The 19,943-nt window shown below is 38.5% G+C and overlaps 1 protein-coding gene across 1 annotated transcript in view; it reads right to left on the minus strand.

Moving 5' to 3' along the window:
* Nucleotides 1-2,593: 2,593 nt before the first annotated feature.
* Nucleotides 2,594-19,943, minus strand: part of rorca (RAR-related orphan receptor C a) — a 36,650-nt gene continuing 19,300 nt past the window's right edge. Inside the window, exons 2-10 of the mRNA XM_015601720.3 lie at nucleotides 19,423-19,508; nucleotides 18,057-18,198; nucleotides 15,558-16,025; nucleotides 13,938-14,059; nucleotides 12,978-13,110; nucleotides 10,914-11,021; nucleotides 9,932-10,042; nucleotides 9,492-9,604; nucleotides 2,594-8,268 (exon numbers count right to left, since the gene is read on the minus strand). Of these exons, the coding sequence (XP_015457206.3) occupies nucleotides 8,107-8,268; nucleotides 9,492-9,604; nucleotides 9,932-10,042; nucleotides 10,914-11,021; nucleotides 12,978-13,110; nucleotides 13,938-14,059; nucleotides 15,558-16,025; nucleotides 18,057-18,198; nucleotides 19,423-19,508 (1,445 nt within the window). The 3' untranslated portion in view covers nucleotides 2,594-8,106. The remainder of the gene's footprint in view (nucleotides 8,269-9,491; nucleotides 9,605-9,931; nucleotides 10,043-10,913; nucleotides 11,022-12,977; nucleotides 13,111-13,937; nucleotides 14,060-15,557; nucleotides 16,026-18,056; nucleotides 18,199-19,422; nucleotides 19,509-19,943) is intronic.

Raw genomic sequence — 19,943 nt, forward strand, 5'->3', positions numbered from 1 at the left:
GCAGCACATTCCCCAACCCCACACACCGAGCTTTCAGCGACATCTGCCGGCCACTAGCGGTACTGCACCCAGAGCAGAGGCCGCTGCAGTTCCCCTGCTAACCTGAAGAGGGGGACAAATTATATGATATATTGGCCACGTGGCCTATTCTGGAGGTGCGTGCACATTTTAAGTAGGCTAATGAAAAGATTTGACTCCAGACTTGACATAAGTCAACAGTGTTGAATTAGTTAAATGAGAAATCCGATGTGAAATGAACTTGAAGTGAAGTGAAACATTAAAAAAAAGGTTAAAAATTTTGTCAAATAGCCCACCTCTGTTCACCCCCAGCATTTCGAAATACAGGAATATTAGCCGATGCTTCCAACAGGCAAAATTAAGTCTATGGAAATTTCCACAGAATTAATTTTGCAATCTAGTCCCTTATCCTACCATTTTTTTTACTTTAGACTTATCTTGACTTAATTTCAAGATGGCTGCACCTGGAAAACATTCTTTTTTCATAAACTATGCACTTTACATCTGTGCACTTTCAATGATCTCAGTGGCTGCGTCCAGAAACTTTTGCTACTCCTCCTCTCCTACTCCTCCTTTCCTACTCCTCCTCTCCTACCCCGGAAGAAGGTGGAGGAATCGAGGAGAGGAGAGGAGGAATGGAGGGAAGGGGATTGCAATTGGGGAAATGGGACAGCTGATCCCTTTTGGATATAATGTTGACTGCCGATGAACTGAGCCAATCACAACGCTTACTTTCAGCACATGTTTTGGAACATTACTATCACACACAGCTAAAAATTCAGATATTCCAATAAAATCCTGTTTACTCCCAGCCGCATTTTTGGCCACAGCCGCAGCCTTATGACCTCAGCCTTATGAGGGTTTCAGTTTCCTCATCTGTCCCTAAGTAAAAAAAAAAGAAAAAGAAAAAATAGATAAATTAAAATTATATATATATATATATATATATATATTATAAATAATATATGTATGTATATGTATAACATGGTACAAATAGGGTCTTTAATATAGTTTTACTGAACATACAACTAACATACAGCTTATCTAAACTATAAATTATATTACTGCTTTACTGACTGTTTTATTAGATAAAGAACCTAGTTAATTAATACATTTATGACATATATTTGTGCGTTGCCTTCTCCATGCTTTGTGGGCGTGGATGCAGTGATGTCATTAAAAAATCCTTAAAAGTCTTCCGGAGTAGGATGCTTTTATGTACCCTCCTTTGGAAGCCTTCTACATGAGGATTTTAAGCGGATTCTTTCGTCTCCTACGGTTTTCGGACAGGCGGCAAGATGGCGCCACAAAATCAGTTTTTCTCGGTCACGGAGGAGAGGAGGAGGATCGGTAGGAAAAAGGAGACACCTTTGGGGTTTCTGGACGCAGCCAGTGACTCATTTTAAATGTCAGGACCCTCACAATTCTACCAATGAAGGTGGGAGCTACTTTGAGCTGGTTATTTTTGTCATAATAGTGATTTATTTGCATGGGCGACACGTATGCCTCTATCATTAGCACTGTAAACCTGTTCCGATCATTGGCTAAAAGAAGAAAGAAAAAAAAAGATACATGGAGAGATACATAGATAGACAGACAGATCCAACGTATGTATGAAAATTACATTTTCCATAAGAAACAACATGCAATATACATATTTTTACACTTGGTAAAGGAAAAGTGCAGAACTGCGCCATCTGCTGGATGCTTTCAGCAACGACGTTTGAGATCTTTACTGTGGGGATAAATGATGGGCAGCCGAGTTTACAGTACGTTTACGAGCCCAGCTTGGAGTAAATTTATGTTTTAATGCACTGCATTTAAGCTGTAGAGGGTGTGTCTCTTTTTTCTTACAAATATGTTAAGCCATTGTGTTGATATTCTAATTATTTCTAGTGACACCCTGAGTTGTTACCCGCAAAATATATATATAAATATATATATAAATCATGTTTTGTATGTAATTTTAAATGTAGGAACTAAATTTAAAATAAGAGCCCAGACCCAGTTTAAAATATTGAATCAAAACAAAAATAATCGAATCGATTTAATTAATTGAGCAGCTTAAAAAATCTGCTTGTTGTAAAGGTCACATGGCTTCCTCTGTAAAATTAAAGTTCATAATTATATGTGATATATGAAATTTGATTAAATTGTTAAATCCCGGAACTTTAGAAGCAAGACATAAACGTTAATTAAATATGTATTATGTATTTCCTATATAGTAAAACTTGTTTGGTCCTTCCGATAAACATCTATTGTTATGATTATATAGATACAGTATAGCTAGTACAACAATATTAATGTAGCCAAAAAAAGATACATTTTGTACTTTTATCTCCTCATATAGGAGAATGTTTTCTACAATATTTTGATTCACTTAAAATTAGAGATTATTTTATTTATTGTTAATACTACCTAAATGACTGTAACCTGGACACACAGCCGAATGCACTTAATCCTAATGGCCACTGCAGTTTATCTGTTCACCGCATGAGGGCAGCATTCACTTAATTAACAGCTTTAATACAATCTTAGTGCCAAACATTATTACACAACTGACTCAAAACAAATGTTCATTTTATGTAAAAAGACTTTTATTACATTCTTTATCCATATACTGTTTTCCCAATGTCCAATTTACATTTCATCCTGTGTAACTTTTTAAATCTTCTTATTCATAATACATCATAAATTACATTTATTAAAATCTATGATTTAAAAAAAAAAACTCAGAATGAAAGGAAACACAGAAGGAATTGTGACAATTAACAACTCAGGAAATTCTGCTTCTCTTAAAAACGCTCTTAAAAAAATAGAATTACGGTTCTCCGTAATAAAGAGGTGGAGAACTCTAACTGTGTGAGGAACAGGACCAGCGACAGAGAGACAGATCACGAGAAAAAAAAAACACAGGATCTTATATATATATATATATATATTTATTATATTTATACTTTATCATAGTCTGAGATCCTATTTTCTTATATAGATGAGGTTGTGAAGTTCTGTGATGGTGCTGATAATCAGATGGGAGAACATTTAATGGAGAACACTGAGGAGAACAGTTAGCAACACACATGGCATGTATCTCTGCTAATGGGTGAGAGGTGTTAGCCTGCTAGGCTAACTGAAGAAGACAATACAACAATTATAGGACCGAGAGCCCAGCCAACTCCCTGAGTGAATGTGTGTGTTTGTGTGTGTGTGTGTGTGTGTGTGTGTGTGAAAATGAGTCTTCACACCCCAAAAACCCACAAATGAAGTTAACATTTATAGGTGAGGTAAATTCAATTTAATTTAATATTGTAGGACTAGGCCTGTCCCAAAAAATAAATTTTCGGCATATCATTCAATTTATGGACATAACCTTTAATATTGCATTTTTATACTATTATCGTTATATCAGTTGCATAAAATGTCTTAAAATTACAATAATTCTAGTTTTCAATTAATTCTCAGCAATTATCAGCACAGGCATATGTAGGACTCTTTAGAAGGAAATTTCACTATTTAAACTTTTAGAATAAATTAAGATAAATCTGTTATTAACTGTAATTATCTTAGTTAGAGTGAGTTTGGTGTGAGACGCTCCATTTAAAGAAACACACCCACTTTAAATAGTTTGAAGTAGGTTGTTTTAAAGAGCCACTAAAGCCATAACCATATTTTGTTCCATTAATAGCTAAATTGTGTTACTTTAAAGTAATGAAACCCACCAGTTCTGCTTAAAATTTTTATAAACATAAAAATAAATGCTTTTATTGTGGTAATTTCTGCCTCTGCGGCGCCCTCTCAGGTTCAACTGTGCTATAGGCGAGGATGATGTGTCTGCGTACTTTGGTACGCTGACACATCACAATATGCAGTTCAGTCGCTTAATAATACCGCCCTCTGCTGACGTCCAACCATCCAGGTCTTACCACTATCAGCCAATCAGCTCTTCCTCCTGCCCCGCCTCTAAACCCATACATCACCCAGTGCCCGTCCCATTTTTTTGCCTTTTTCAAATTTGAGCGGTTTAGTTACCCTTTAAAGAAGTCAGAATTGGTAAGTTTCTCTACAATGAAGCACAATTTCACACCAAACCTCTGAATGATATTAACCACTAAATTCATTAAATGAAGAATAAATTCCCACTTTAAAAAAAACCCTAATAAAAAAATATTTTACCTGAACTTAATCTTCTTACCCTGTTTAAAAAAAATTAGTCCTCCATCTGGCTAGTGAGCTAAGTGAGCTAATGCTAGTCGAGTGTGTGTGTGTGTGTTCGTGTGTGAATGTGTGAGCGTGTGTGAGTAAATAAAGTATTCTGCAGCCTTTTGTTCAGGCTGGAGAAATATTGTAAGATTAGTTTTGGAGTGTTTGTGAGTGTTCCCCCAGCAGTGGGGGTCCTGCATGTCGTAACGGGCCAGAGGCCGACTATTGCACAGTCCCACTGTGTTAAAGGACTATTCTAATGTTTACTCCTCAAAAAACACATTATTAAACACACTACTCAGATTTTTACAACAATGCTGATTCAGTTGTAGAACCTCCTATAAGCTTCCATGGTGGATGATACTCAATAATAAAACATGAGGCTTTTACCCCTGTAAAATTATACGTTAAAATATAATGTATAATAAAACAATGTTAACATATTTCACTCAGTCTTTTTCTGCATAAGAGTGGAAATGAAAGAGAATATTAATTAAATTGAAAATGGATGTGTTCCAATCTTTAATACAATACGTTTCCAACTCTTTATTCCTCATGGAAGCATATAGGAGGTAATCTGTGCACTGTGCTCAATCTTTAAAAATAATTTCTCACAATGAAATCCCTCTAAAATATTCATTCTAAAATGTGCTTGAGTGCTTGAGTAAGAAAACATTATAATATTCATTTAAGCACCCAGAGAAGTGATCTAGAACCAATTGAACTTGAGAGTTCTTCATAAAAGCTGAGAGGAGGGAAGGTGTTGAGTCTAGACTGAGACGAGCACTGTTCCAGCAGTGCAGAAACTCGGAAAGAAGTGGTAAAAACTGATAAAACTCGCTAAAGTGTTAACGGTTATAACGGCAGAAGCAGTCAGTTTTGTACACTGACCTGTTTGTGTACAATGCTACAGAAATAGAATTTACAACAATAAGAACAACAAAATGAACAACAACAACAACAACAAGACATAAAGTGTTCTGTACGGGATCTGGGCGGCTTTCCGGCCACACCGAGCTCCCTAGAGAGTCTGATGCCAATCTCCAAGAAGTCTGAACTTCCTGCTCCTTCGCTCTGAAGACACAGGAGGAGTTTCAGCGCGCTTGAGATTAGCGCGCTGGAGATTAGCACATGAAACGTTAGCGTATGCTACAATGTCTCGACCTGTCGAACCTTGAACCGGAGCTTAACGCACTAAAGTGGAAAAATACATCTGCGCAAAATAGAAACATTTGTTTTGTCCTTCAGTTTGCTCTGCAAAAATACGAAAAATAGAATTATACTCTTTAACCATGGTAGTAGTCCTTTACTCATTAGGGAGGGAGGGAGGGAAAGAGGGGGTGGAGCTGCTGCTCTGTTGCTCTGTTATACAATAGCACATCAGAACTGTTCATTAGTTAGAGAGCAGAAAGGTCAAACCAGGTCAAGAGAAATAAAATAAAAAATCACACCACAAAAAAAAAAAACACTGAGAACCATCCTCCTCCATATCAGAATGTGGAGAACGTGGAGAACGTGGAGAACATGGAGAACCGCCGGTATCTCCACTCTATCTCCATGAGGATGAGAGAGAGCGACGGGCTGTGGACACCATCTCCCATTTCCGTTTCCGCTGTGGCCACGCCCAGCTGTGTCCTGGAAAGCCCAGACTGGGTCTCTGGAAGCAAGCCACATGTGGTCTGTTTTAACACAAAGTTCCGCCTTTCCTGTTCCAGTTCTGGAATCTCCACGGGCCTCATAAATCCCCCCACCAGCTCCTGCTGCTGCTGCTGCTGCTGCTACATATAGCAGAACACTGAAGCATAGCAGAATTTACTCCATTCAAATGTGTACATCAATTAGGTCCACATAAACTATAAGAGTATAAGAAAATGTGTATACTGTATAAAAAATGCTTATAATAATATGGATATATGTTTTTTTTGTTGTTGTTGTTGTTTTAAAATTCCAATTTCAATAACCCATCTTATTCTTATTCTAATTCTTATTCTTATTCAGAGTGTCTAGGGGCCTGGGTGGCGCAACAGTCTAAGTGTCAGTTTATTTGCACACAGCAATACATAGACATGAATTTCATCCAAGTCTAAGCTGTTCAAGCGGGAATACAGTAATTAGACCCCTCCCTTCCTCTACCAGCTCGTCATGCTAATCAATGCTAGCGCTAACATGAGTGATGCACACATTTGAACCGAGTAAATCCAAATATACTGTTCCATTCCCAGCATTCCCAGTGTTCAAGCACTTCAGTAGGTGGTGGGTAAAGTTCCAGTTCTACTTCAGATTGAGGCTGCTGGCCACAGCATTGTCCAGTTAGTTTTTGAGTGTAATGGGAGTGTGTGAGTGTGTTCTGGTGAGGCAATCCTGAGTGAGGTGTAGGCTGGTTCTGAAGGAAGAGCTGGTTCTGAAGGTCCAAGTTCTAAGTTCTCAGATTTGTGGGGTTTGTGGGAGTTCTCGAAGTTCGTAAGTGCTTTCCGCCTGCCTCAAAATCCAGAGCTTTCTTGAGGCAGCGACTCGGGTCTCGGTTCGGTCCGGTCTCGGCCCGGTTTCGGCCAATAAGCTTTTGTTTTAAAGCCAGTTTCTGAAGGGCGTTGAGAACATTCATTCATTCATTCTGTCTTTTTTTATGGTGCTTTTCCTTTCATGCTGTCTTTCTGTCTTATCTATCTAGCTAAACCTGTCTATCTGTCTGTCTGTATCTATCTGTATATCTTAACCTTTGTGTCTGATCAATTCGGCATATAAATATATATCTATATATATATATTTATATATATATATATAAAATCTTTATTCAAACACTTCTATTACCCTAAATATATCTCTCTAGTATCTAATTTAATTACAGAAAAATATTAAAATACTTTCTCTTTCATTCTAGAGTGGCATTTGCAGGGGAAAAGGTAGCGGGACTGAGGTTTCGTTTTTTAAATTATTAATAATTAAAAATAATATCAAATACAAATAAAAAAAAGCTCAGAAACACCGTCTGCACACATCCCTGTATAAAAGCATGCACATTAGCTGCTGTTCAGTTAAGAATACACCACAGCTAAGTGAACACTTGGCAGACTTTGCTTTGACTTTACAGAATGAGGGACACTGAGTTCTGAGTTAGCATGCTGAAATGCTAAAAACAACACAGTTATGACTCAGTTATGATAAAGTCTGCTTGCTATTGGTCCCTCCAAACAGTCGGGTTTGGGATCATGTGACACCAAACTGCTAAAAAAAAAGAAAAAAAGTAAAATCGAGCTTTAAAAGCTTGAAAAAAAACCAACAAAAAAAACAAAAAAAAATGAGGACAAACACACTTAATACATTCTGTCTCGTTCCTGAGGCGGCTGTGCCACATATCCACTAGGGTACATTCATCAAGTGTCTCTTCTCTAAAGGGTACAGAACAGGCGGCTGTGTCCCAATCCGCTCTATTAGAATACTTCAATTTTAGAGGTTCAGTCTCCAATAAAAATGGAGCACTGCCTTTGTCTCAGTAGGTAGCATCTACACACATACACACTCGACTACACAGCACTGTGTGTGTGTGTGTGTATGTATGTGTGTGTGTGTTTAGACTGTTTCTTAATAGCAAACAAAAAAAAATAAAAATCATCGTAAGTTAAAAAAACTAGGAGGGGCTGCTTTCGTACTGGTTCCAGTATCCCCAAGTGGGAGGGAGCCTAAAGAAAGGGATGCTGGGAGTTCTAAAGTGATGCGTGCAGGATTGTCAGTGAGCTGCTGGTCTGCCTGTGACGCTCAATTCTACCACACCTCTTCCTCTTATCATCCCTACAGCTTCCTGTCTAAAGTCCTGTCTCTCTCTCTCTTTTTTTTTTCTCTCTCTCTCTCTCTCTCTCTCAGCACCAGTCTGCGGGCCGCGTCAGGCCGGCTCTAGCCCTCGGTGGAGTCGGGGAAGGTGATCTCGCTGCCGAACACTTCCCTGTAGAGCGGGGGGAAGCTGTACGCCGTTTCGGGGTGGAGCAGGCGGAAGAACTCCAGCTTGTCGATGTGGAGGTTACAGATAGACTTCATGATGGGCAGTTTAGCCACCATCTGAAACAGAGGAGCAGACAGGAAGTTTGGTTTAGTTTCACACAGGCATAAATCTAAACACACCAAAACGCGCACCAATAAACCACGCGAGCATGTCGTCTCCTCTGATTGTTCAGAGCTGTCTGGCGTGGGAGCAAGAACGTAAATAAATAGAGAGAGAGAAGATTCTGTGTTCCTGCGTGTATATTTGTGCAGTGTGATGCGCTGCTTTAACACAGGAAATTTAGTGGCTGCGCTTCCAAACATTGTGTTTTTTAGTAAACGCTGCACATACTGCGCGAGTAAACAGCATGGAACAGCAGAGACAGCGTTTGTTCATAGCAGAGTATTATCTGTCTAATATATCAGATTAAACTGTGCCTGATTTTTGAAACCGTTGAACCTTTGGCCTCATATGGAGACACTGCCCATACCATCTAGTGGTCACATGACAACATTAAAATCAACTGATTGAAAACGAGATGGCTGGAATCCCAGTCAAAAGTTTCTACAGCCAGTCCAGACAAAAAATATGGGCCAGATAAAAATTCTCATCCAATTTTATGATTGAAACTCATAATTCAGTTCATTTACTAACTGTAAAAAGCTTCAATTTTGCCTTGGATTAATTGGGTCTTTCGGATTTCAGATGGCATAGTTTTTTGCAAAAACAACTTCCTGTACCCAAGACAAAGTTAAGCTTTTATACTTGTTAGGTCCTACTAATCTGAAATACAGCTAGGAGAAAAAAAATGCACATCAAGCTAAAGTCTGTAGTATCTTGTAATCTATAACTATATACTTAGTTTTAAAAGAGGTCCTAAATAATTCATAATGAATACTGAATATTTCATAGTGGAAAGTGAATAATTCATAGTAGCAAGTTAATCATTTATGGTGAATAATATAAAAATAATTTCTAGTGGATAGCAGAAGTCCATAGAAGTAAGTGAATAATCAATACTGGGTACATCTACAAAATAAATTAGTTTATTGTGGATACTAAATTATTAATTGTGGGTAGTGAATAATGGTACAAAATACTAAATAAATAATTATATTGAATAATAAATACATTCATATTAGCTATGGAATAATGAATTGTATGTTCTGAAAAATATTTAGTGCACAGTGAATCATTTATAGAATATACTAATCTATTATTTAGGTACTGAAACTAACCATTATAGTCACACAGACAGTATTACGGTACTCTAAAGCTAAAAGCTCTTTAGGCACTGTACCTTGGTCAGTTTCTCCTCGGAGGTTCCTCCTCTGTTGAGGCAGCGCTGCAGAGCCAGGTACACTTTCTCCTGCAGCCTCTGCACCCGCTGGCTATCACTCAGCCACGGCCGGTCTGAGGAAAACACACACACACCACAACACCTGTAAACACTCTACTATCTTCACCAAATATATCATGGGGACAAGATTAGCTAACATACAGAAACTAAACTAAAAAACAAAAAAATTGCACAGTTTAGACACAATTTAGCTTTATTCTGTTAAAAAAATAGCTTAATAATAACAAATAAATTGTAAATCGTGTATTATAATATATGAATTTGTCTCTATGAACAGATGAATAATAAACACTTTAATTGACATTAGCACTTACTGAAACTAAAACTAAAAATGCCAGTATTCAAGAGTTCAAGATCAGAGTGCCATTAAGGTGAAGTACCTGGAGACAGGAGCACAGCGGCGCTGAAGAGGGCCATCTCCTCCTCGGTCATCTGCAGACGGCTCATGGTCTTGGCCAGTTCATATACAGCATTCACCAGGTCATCACAGCCTGCAGAACCAAGCACAGAACCAACACACTGAAATGTTACATTTAAGAAAGCCACCACAAACTGAAATGAAAAACTACTGCTAGAATTATCTAATCTAAACCTCTTCTCATTTTCTCCCCAATTTGGAAGGCCAATTAGCCAATCCACATTGAGATGAACTCCCCTAATCACTAGTAATGCTTCTGACACTAGGACCAGGACCACTAGGACTCAGGACCATGGTTAGGAACCACTGTTTTAGACCTACAAAAAAAAAAATCCTATTGGAAAACCAAGAGAATGGGTTTGTAAGTAAGTGCTAATAGTGTTAAAAGTAGAAGTTGCTTGAGGAACTTTTTCTAGAGGTTCTTCAATTTGAAACTTTGGAGGAACCCTTTAAAGGGCGACTAAATCCTAAATCATATTTTTTCCATTAATGTGTTCATTTGAAGTAATGAAACATACCAGTCCTGCTTAAAATGTTCATAAACATTTCCTAACCTTTTTGTTTTTAACTATTTTATTGTGGTAATTTTTGCCACTGCAGCGCCCTCTCAGGTTCAACTGTGCTATAGGCCTGGATGATGTTTCTGTGTCCTTTTAGATCAGACAATCAATAATACCATCCCTCTTCTGATGTCCAGAGACACACTACTGCTGCTGCAGCTCAGCCAATCAGCTCTTCCTCCTGCTTTGCCTCTAAACCCATACATCACCCAGTACCCCTCCCACACTACCCCTCCCATTTTTTGCTTTTTTCCCTTTAAGGTGCTTTGAGGAACCTCCAAGAAACGTTTTTAACAAGAAAATGTTCCTTGAATCACCATAAGGGGTTCTTCCGAAGTTCCAAATAAAAGAACCAGTGCAGCATGCAGTGGCAGCAGGTCTTACCCAGTGCTTTGAAGAGCTGTGGGCTGGCAAACTTCCCATCAAACAGCAGCGTGTGATTGAGGGGGTTATAGGCTCGACACATCCGGATCAGCAACACGTCTAAACAGCCTGCAGCACAGAGAGAAAGAGAGCAGAGTTTTTATAGGTTAACACCAGTCAGTCAACTGTATTAAAACATAGGCACTCTTAACTCCTTAAGACAAAAGGATTTCGGCTCGTACTCCTGAATATTCATGACATGCAAATATCTTATTTGGTTTCTAGCAAAATGGCCCATAAACTTTTACTAAAGTTACTGTTTTATTATCCCACATGGTGGTGCTAATTAAATGAATATGATAAAGCTACGGTTAAGAATATTGGTTGTTAAATTCTGTGAAACTGAGACCAATAATTCATAATTCCTGTTTTTTGCTTATTTAGGAGTATTTTATCCTCCTCAGTAACACAGATGTCGTGAAGTATCGTAGAGAATTGTCTTGTGATATATTGAGTATCACACAATCACAGTATTATGATATAATGATTCCACCCTCTAGATTTTACCAGTCTTTTCTAAACAGTAACAGTATCACTGATGCTGAGACCCTCAATAATGCCATTAGCAGAAGTACACAGAGAGAGAGAGAGAGAGAGAGAGAGAGAAAGAGAGTGAGAGAAAGAGTGAGAGAAAGCATGCATCAGGCATTCAAAACCAAATTAATGTAATATGAATAAAAGCTAATTTAAAAGTGCGTGATAATGCAGAGAGGGAATTCAAAGAAAAAAAGACAAGTGGGTTTTGTATAAAAAGCAAAGCACACAATACACAAAGAGAGCACAGAGCGAGCGAGAGAGAGAGAAAGAGAGGGCGAGTGAGGAGAGAAGAAAACAAAAAGAGCAACTGTTACAGAAAAACAATGAATAACACAGACAGAGACTCTGCTTAACTCGTTAATTTAACGAGCCTCCTGCGAGTCCTCAGTTCAGGACATAATGCGTTTACAAGAGATACACGGATAGACTTACAATAACACATCAAACAACAGCGATTGCATATCTCTTAGTGTTCAAAAGTGTGTGTGTGTGTGTGAGCAATGAGTGCAGCCTGATGTAGCTGAATTGTGCATTGATTAAAAGGGTTGTCCATAAATATTTGGACGGATAGTGTGCGTGTTTTTAGGCCACTCAAAGTATTAAATCAGTGTTTTTTTATAGAAACAAAATGTGAAGATGTGTAAGTCTTTACACGTTATTTTACACAATTTACTAAATATATATATTTTAAGACTATATGGCGCACCAGATTATAATGCACACTATAAATGAACCTCTATTTTCTGGTATATTTTCATACATAACGCTTATTAAGTGACACTAGTAAGGATGCCTACATCGAAGTGAGCACGGGTGTCGCCATGTTTGCTTTCTAATGGGGAAGCTGGGATAAGCAACTAAGTGAACAAAACTGTAAATAAAAAAAAAACATTCTAACAAGCGCTGGATGTTAACCAGCTTAGATTTCCAAAATTTTGTCTAAGGGTTAGTTTTCAGTGAAGTTTCTCCAGCACTAAGGCTCGGTGCAGCAGCATTAGCATTAGCTGCTAAAACAGTGCTAGCGGGTCATAAATGCAGCCCGAAAGCACTAGACTGAGGAAACCTCAGTGTTTTGGTAACCCAGAGCGCTTTCAGCTAGCGTTTTGTCCCACGTAGCTTGTTTAAACACTACAAACATGCAGACCACAGTCCAATATACTCACCTCTAAATGGTAAAAGAGCTAGCGCTACGTTTAGCGTCTAATGCTAATGCTGCAGCACCCAGCCTTAGTGCTGGAGAAACTTCACTGAAAACTCTCTCGTGTAATGCTGTACTTCAGCATTTACTGCTCCTTAATACCTGACTGGTAAAATTTATACATAAGGTGCACTGGAAAATTTAAAGATTTTAAGTTTGACTTATAGTTGTAAAATATTAAAATGATTAAACAGTGATTTCCAAACTAGTGTATTTAATACTATTTAAGTGAGATAAAAGCACATATAATTGCTGTTACAGTGGAGAGTAGCTGAATAACTTGTGCTGACCTGCTTTGAGGAGGATGATCTGGTCGTTTTGACACAGGTCCATAAAGCCGGTGATGCGCTTGGCGAACTCCACCACGTACTGGATGGCGTTGGTGAGGTGAACTGCACACTGCTGCCACATCACCTCTGACGGCTGCGGAAATCACAGGAGAGAAGAATGTTTGTTAGGACCACTGTTACGGTATATACAATGTGTGTATAACATTTTACATTTAATATAAATATATATATATATATCCGAATCTCTTGATGCTAAGTATCAGTCGATACAAATTTAATCCGATCTTCGTGTTTGTATAAACAATACAGAAAGAGTTTCTACTACTACACTATGAACACTGTGGTTATAACTGACTCTAAATGAAATGTGGATTGGATTGTGATATCAAATCATTTAAAATATATCTGCATTAATTTTTTTTATTTAGTAAATTTTCTCTTCTCTTTTATTTGGTATATTTAGTGCAATATATTACTGTATATTTTTCTGTAGAGTATAATATTCTGTAGAGTAAAAAAAAAGAAAAAAATTGCATAGACTAGATAAGAGCGCTCCAGCCCAGAGGGTTGTTGAACCCAATTGCAGAAGTGTATTTTAAAGCAGGTAAACATAAGAAGAAAGAAAAAAAAACACATTGCTTCTCACGCAGGATCGAAACCGTGTCATCAGGGTCGTGGTCTGATAAACTATTGCTGCCCTGGCCACGGCAGAGGAAAAAAAACGCCCTTATAAAGAGATATGGAGCCCAAGAACGGGCGGAAAACGAGAACGGGCGGAAAACGAGAACGGGCGAAAACTAAAGTCACGCCGAGCGCGACAGAGAAACAGGGGAGGAATGTAAACAAAAGCTCACCAGAGAAGCATTTTATTTTTTCATTATCGATCAATATCGATCCCTGTTATAGAGGGTAATAAGTTCTATAATTGAGCGTAGTGTTTTCCAGATTTTCCTCCTGTACCTTGTTCTGGTAGGTGCGGGTCTCCTCGCTTGTGTAGAGGTTCCAGGTGAGCCGTTTTAGCTCCTCAGGACTGTACTGACTCGTCTCCACGTGGGATTTCACCACACTCTGAGTGATGCGCTCTGTTAACGATACACACCCAAAGAAAAAAAAACACGTGAACACACAGAAACGACAAGCCCGATTCAATTCAGTGCTGAGGAAACAATAGCCGCTCGTCGTGTTTCCTGTCTGTTATTTAACTGCGCTGTAAATGTGAATGCACAGGAAAGATCAGTGCTGTAATTCATTATGTGCCTATATGTATTTGTGGAAGTCGTGACGCAGTACTGTACCCTGCCAGCTCATTATTAACGCTTATTAACGCTTTGGTACAAAGCCACAGCATTCCACTTAAGTCATGCATGGAAACAGAGAGACACAAATTACATAACTTTCTCCACTCACACCTTTCACACTGCGGAATCTGTGTTTCTAGGTCACTCAGTCAGTCTGTCAGTACAGGTTTAGGCTTGAAAGGTTTCTTCGATATTATTGTCATTTTAAGACCATTGCCGTATTTTACGGACTATAAGGCGCACTGTATTATAAGACACACTATCAATGAACGTCTATTTTTATCCATAAAGTGCATAGGATTATAGGGCGCATTTTAAGCAACAACAGTAAGGAACAATGGTGTTGTCATTTTGTTAATCTACACAGATTTCTCTCCTGAAAACTCTTTATTTGGGTGAATAAAGCACTTCTGTTTATTTACAGTAAGCTTCGTTTCCCAATATTTTTAACAGAGCGATTAGCACTAGCACTAGCCGCTGTTAGCAGTGCTTAGCGCTAGTAAATGCAGCATGACAGTGCTATACTGAGGAACTTTGAGTGTTCCGGTAAGCCAGGGCGCTATCAGCTAGCGGTTTGTCCCACATAGCTTGTTTACTACAGTCCGATAGACTTGCCTGTGAATAAAGAAAGAGCTAGCACTGTGTTTAGTGGCTAACGCTAATAGAAACTTTTTTATAACTCTGTATTTCAGAAAGAAATTCGTGACATACAACTGATGATAAATAATAAATAACAAATTATCAAAAATTATACAAATACATCCTTTTAAAGAGCAACCAAATATCCTGAATAATATTCAGACATTACAATTGGCATATAAACACAACTATATATAATATCGTAAATAAACTAATAAAACAAAACAAACAGAAAGCATATTGTCTTATTTTTGTTAATGGCTTCTCCTTTCTCTTATTAAGGTAAGTAAAAATTATTTAGGTCATGTCCATATATTGTACAATAACTTGCTAACGTAATTATTGTGACAGGCCTAGCTAAGATATGTCATAAAGGCAGGAAGGAACAGCAATGTCACACCTTAGTCCTTTGTTTTCTTGCTTGTTTTTCCTCCCACGTGTTCTTGTGTCCACCCAAGCCCTGCCCTGTCATTAGTGTTCACACCTGTGCCTAGTTTTTAACCCCGCCCACTCATTATCTGTCCCAGGAGTGCCACAGTGTGAGAATAAGTGTGAGTGAATACATTTTTACCCGCAGTAAAATACGAACAATAAAACAGTTGTTAACATTAGTACAGAAAATAAACACAGGTTCTGCTCTGACCTATCTCCAGCAGGGAGCATCCCTCAGGCTGGCCGTTGAGCGGTGAGTGTGTGTACATGCCGGTCTCGTGGAGGAGCTGGTACTCGTGTTTGATGTGGGGCGTGTCGCTGAACTCCTGCACGCTCTGTTCTGGGGAACTCTGGGAGGAGGAGCTGCTGCCCCTGCTGCCCCCCAGCAGGTCCAGGCTGCAGTACTCGCCGGCGTCCTCCGGCGTCAGCGGCAGGTCGAACAGCAGGCTGTCTGGCAGCGCTCCGATGTCGTCCAGGTCGCTGAGGGCCGTGCTGGAGCTGCTGCGGCTGTACGCCCGGCCGTGCCCGCCGTTACCGTTCTCTCCGATGTCATCGTTTACGCGGGAGGGCAAAGTAATGCCCCCGGGGCCGCTGGTCCTCTCCTGGGACTGCTGGTGCTTCTGAACCTCTGCGTAGAGGCTGTCCCGCTGCTTTTTAGACATGCGGCCGAATTTCACAGCTAAAAAGAAGGAAAATAAGAGACATTTCAGATATAGAAATTCAGATATAGATGCTGTAAATAGGGTATATCTCTCAGAACTGTACCAGAGGTTGCCAGATGTTATTTGCCAGATATTTTGTCAGGAGATCATATATTTCTAAAAATATGCCTTTATTTGAGATGCAAATGTTAACAGAATTGAGATATTAGACCATACAGTATTTTGATCAAAATTATAATAAAAAAAATGGATGTCCTTTATTAGTTATTAGTGTTGATCTACTAATTAATACCTAAGGACCTAGGGACTCTAATTTTGAAATTTGAGCTTTTTTGATTCAGCCGGACTGGTAAAATAGATCAAGGCTGGCTGTTTGTTATGATATGTGTATCATGTCTGTAGCCTAGAATAGATTAGCACATTAGCTTCCATGCTAATGAACAGACACAGCCCCCAGCCTCTGCAGTGTTGGATTGTGTTAGCCACAATGCTAACAGACTGTCTTGGCAGGCTTGGGACAGGATAGCCGAGATGCTAAATGGTTTCTGAGCTGGATTAAGATCTCCTGTTACTCTGGGCAGGAGCCAATTTGAAAAATGTACTTCTTGTGTGATGTAGCTTAAAAAATGTTAGGTACACTTTACCTTTAAAAGATTATTTCCAGAAATAATTAAATTTTTAAATTAAATAAATTAAAATTTAACTCTGTTAGAGTCTATTAGATGGTCCCACATATAAACTCACAGGGAGTTTACTCCAAAAGTCAGAATTTGCTGTGTATGTTTCGTTTTGTTTCGTGGATTTGTGAGTTGCTGTGGCTAAGACTTGTGCTAACTGCCTTAAATCAAAATGTGCATGTACATCAGGTCAGATCACATTAGATTAGATCAGTTATATCAGTTCAGTGAAGCTGCTGCTCAGGTTTGGCAGGTCGGCTTAGAAAAGAAGCGTCCAGGTTGATGTCAGAAGTTTGAGAGATCGAAACTGAATCTAATTTCATGCCTGACAGGCTTTCTGCCTGGCACTGTGCCACCGTGCCAATTCAATGCCAAATACTGCATGCTATGTCTGGCTTTCACACACACACTCACACACACACACACACACACACACACACACTCTTCCACCTCTACACTTCTGACTTAAGAAGTTCATGCCGGGGGCACTATGTGGACAAAAGTGTTGGGACACCTGCTTATTAATAATTTCTTCTAAAACCAAGCGTTTTAAAAAGAGTTTATCCTGCTTTCGTTGAAGTAACTGTCTTTACTGTTGTTAAAAAAGATTTCTATTTTTATTACTGGTCTCACATTGCTGTGAGTATTAGATTGCATTCATCAAAGAAAAACATTGGAATCATCATATTAATGAAACCATTGGCACCATGCCTAATGCCATGCCAGGCGTGAGATAGATGCATGGCTCAAAACATGCAAATGCATGTACTAATTCTCTTAAGTATGTCAGTATGTCAATTGTCATTCCCTTTAAGAGCGCGTTCATATCTTAACAATGCAGCGCTTTTTGCACGTTTTGACCTGCATGTTCACAATGCAAAGGTACACCAGCAGCTTATTTAAGCGAACAGCACTATTATTTTATTCTTTATCCTGCTTTTTGCTGATGTAAAAGCTGGATTTGTATATGCGCTGAGATGCATGGCTAAGAAAGGATTGGGCAGCTGACTGTTGACTGTTGTCAGGGTTTTAATCAGTCAGTGGCGTATCACCTGTGTTTCCAACTGCCAAGATAGAAACACTCCAGATATTTATCTGAACACACTTCACTCAGTGTAGAGTTATTCCTAAACTCTGTTGTTATTGTAATTCTGTGGGTGCAGGGCATGAAAGGAGACTGTTGACTGGGTGTAAGGTAGCAATTAGCATCGCGACACACCTTGCACAGGATGTACAATAGGGCCTATAGTCATAAACTCCTCACAGCAATCGTCTAAAAATACTGTTCTATAATCTCGTAGAAAGCCTTTTCTGGAAAGTGAAGTGTATTTTAGGACCCTCTGGTTTAGGGGTTACCGAGAGGTCGCTCACCATCACGGCTCATGCCGAGGGCCAGGCATTTCTGCAGGCGGCAGTGCTGGCAGCGGTTGCGGTTGGTGCGGTCGATCAGGCAGTTCCTCTGCCGAGAGCAGGAGTACATGGCATTGTTCTGCTGACTGCGGCGGAAGAAACCCTGCAGGAAACCAAAAATAAGAAAACAGTCAGAACCAAACGCTCAGCACCACACGGGGTCAGACTGACCACTAACAGCAGCTCCTAACAAGCAGGGTCAGAACCATGGAGCGGCGGCAGAACACCAGAAGAGTCTTATTTTTAAGGAAGCACTGCTGGAGTCTGGGACACAAATGGATCTCAGAGAACATTTGGTTCCTGTTTGGAGTTTCATAACGCAGATGAAGTCACTTTATTCCTCTACTGGGTCTGAACCAGTGGAAACTGGCGATTCAGAAAGAATCCTGCTATAATAGAATTCCCATCAGCCCTCAGAACAGACACACACACACACACACTACCTCTTCTCACTCCTCATTCACAGTCACACAGCACCCTGCAACCACTCAACACTTGCTCACCTCACAGGTGTGTTAGGAGCTAGTCATGTGACCTCAGACATGGACTGGAAATCATTTATTCATATATGAGTTGTATTCATTTAAATGACTATATAAAATATAATAATAACAACAACAGCACAATACAGTTAAAACAGTGCATTCTCAATGTTTGGGTTCACTCTATTCATAATCATTTATTTTTTCATATACATAATTAAGTATATTATATGATGGAAAGTTTTTTTCATTAAACAATAGAACGTTACTAAATGATAAATGCTAGAATTGAGAATCACAGGGCATCTTGCGATACAATATTATTATTGTGATACAATATTATCTGTGATCCTCAATATATTGACAAAAAGACAATCCTCTCCCAATCATCTGTGTTACTGAAGAGGATAAAATACTCGTATTAGCACCACCACATGGAATAATGAAGCAGCAACTTTATTACCGATATATTGCGATATATTGAGATAGCAATATTTGGCTCCACCCCTAATAAATGCTACTTTAATACATGAAGTATTAAAATAAATCTAAATAAACAAATAGTATTAGACTTTTATTCTGGATATAATAGAATCATTTTATATACATTACACACATTTAAAACCAATGTTTTATTTTTTATTTGCTATGTTATTTAATACGATTAATACATTGTAAAATGGATATTAATGTTATTAGAATTCTGGATGCTGAATCTACCCTGAACTAAATATATGAGAATTATTGTAAGCATCTTATAAAACATTTTTTTTGTAATTTTGTCTTAATAAAAAAAAAAAAACCCACTGATTCCAAACATGAACTTGTGTAAAAATGTAAGTTACCTTGCACCCTTCACATGTGATCACGCCGTAGTGAATACCTGATGACTTATCTCCACAGATCTTACACGGGATCACCTCGATTTGAGCTGGACAGAGAGAGAGAGAGAGAGAGAAAGAGGACACATTAGTATATAAAAAACACACTATTATATTCATACAATGCGAGTAAAAGAAAAGGTACTGTTTTTGTCCAATCAGAACAGAGGTATCTCACGACAAAGCACAACATCTATCTATCTATCTATCTATCTATCTATCTATCTATCTATCTATCTATCTATCTATCTATCTATCTATCTATCTATCTATCTATCTAATCACAACACAAAAAGAACTATTTTTCTGATACCAAACTTTATATTTAATCTTATAATAAAAATAAATACTGTATTTTGAAATTGGCACAGTATTGTAATATAAATTATTTTTGCGATACCTTAATACTACTGCATCTCCAAAAATAAAAAGTTACTTTATTGTAGTAATTTAGTTAAAAATTGGAAACTCATATATTATATAGA

Source organism: Astyanax mexicanus, chromosome 12, assembly GCF_023375975.1.
Source record: "Astyanax mexicanus isolate ESR-SI-001 chromosome 12, AstMex3_surface, whole genome shotgun sequence".
Classification (NCBI taxonomy): domain Eukaryota; kingdom Metazoa; phylum Chordata; class Actinopteri; order Characiformes; family Acestrorhamphidae; genus Astyanax; species Astyanax mexicanus.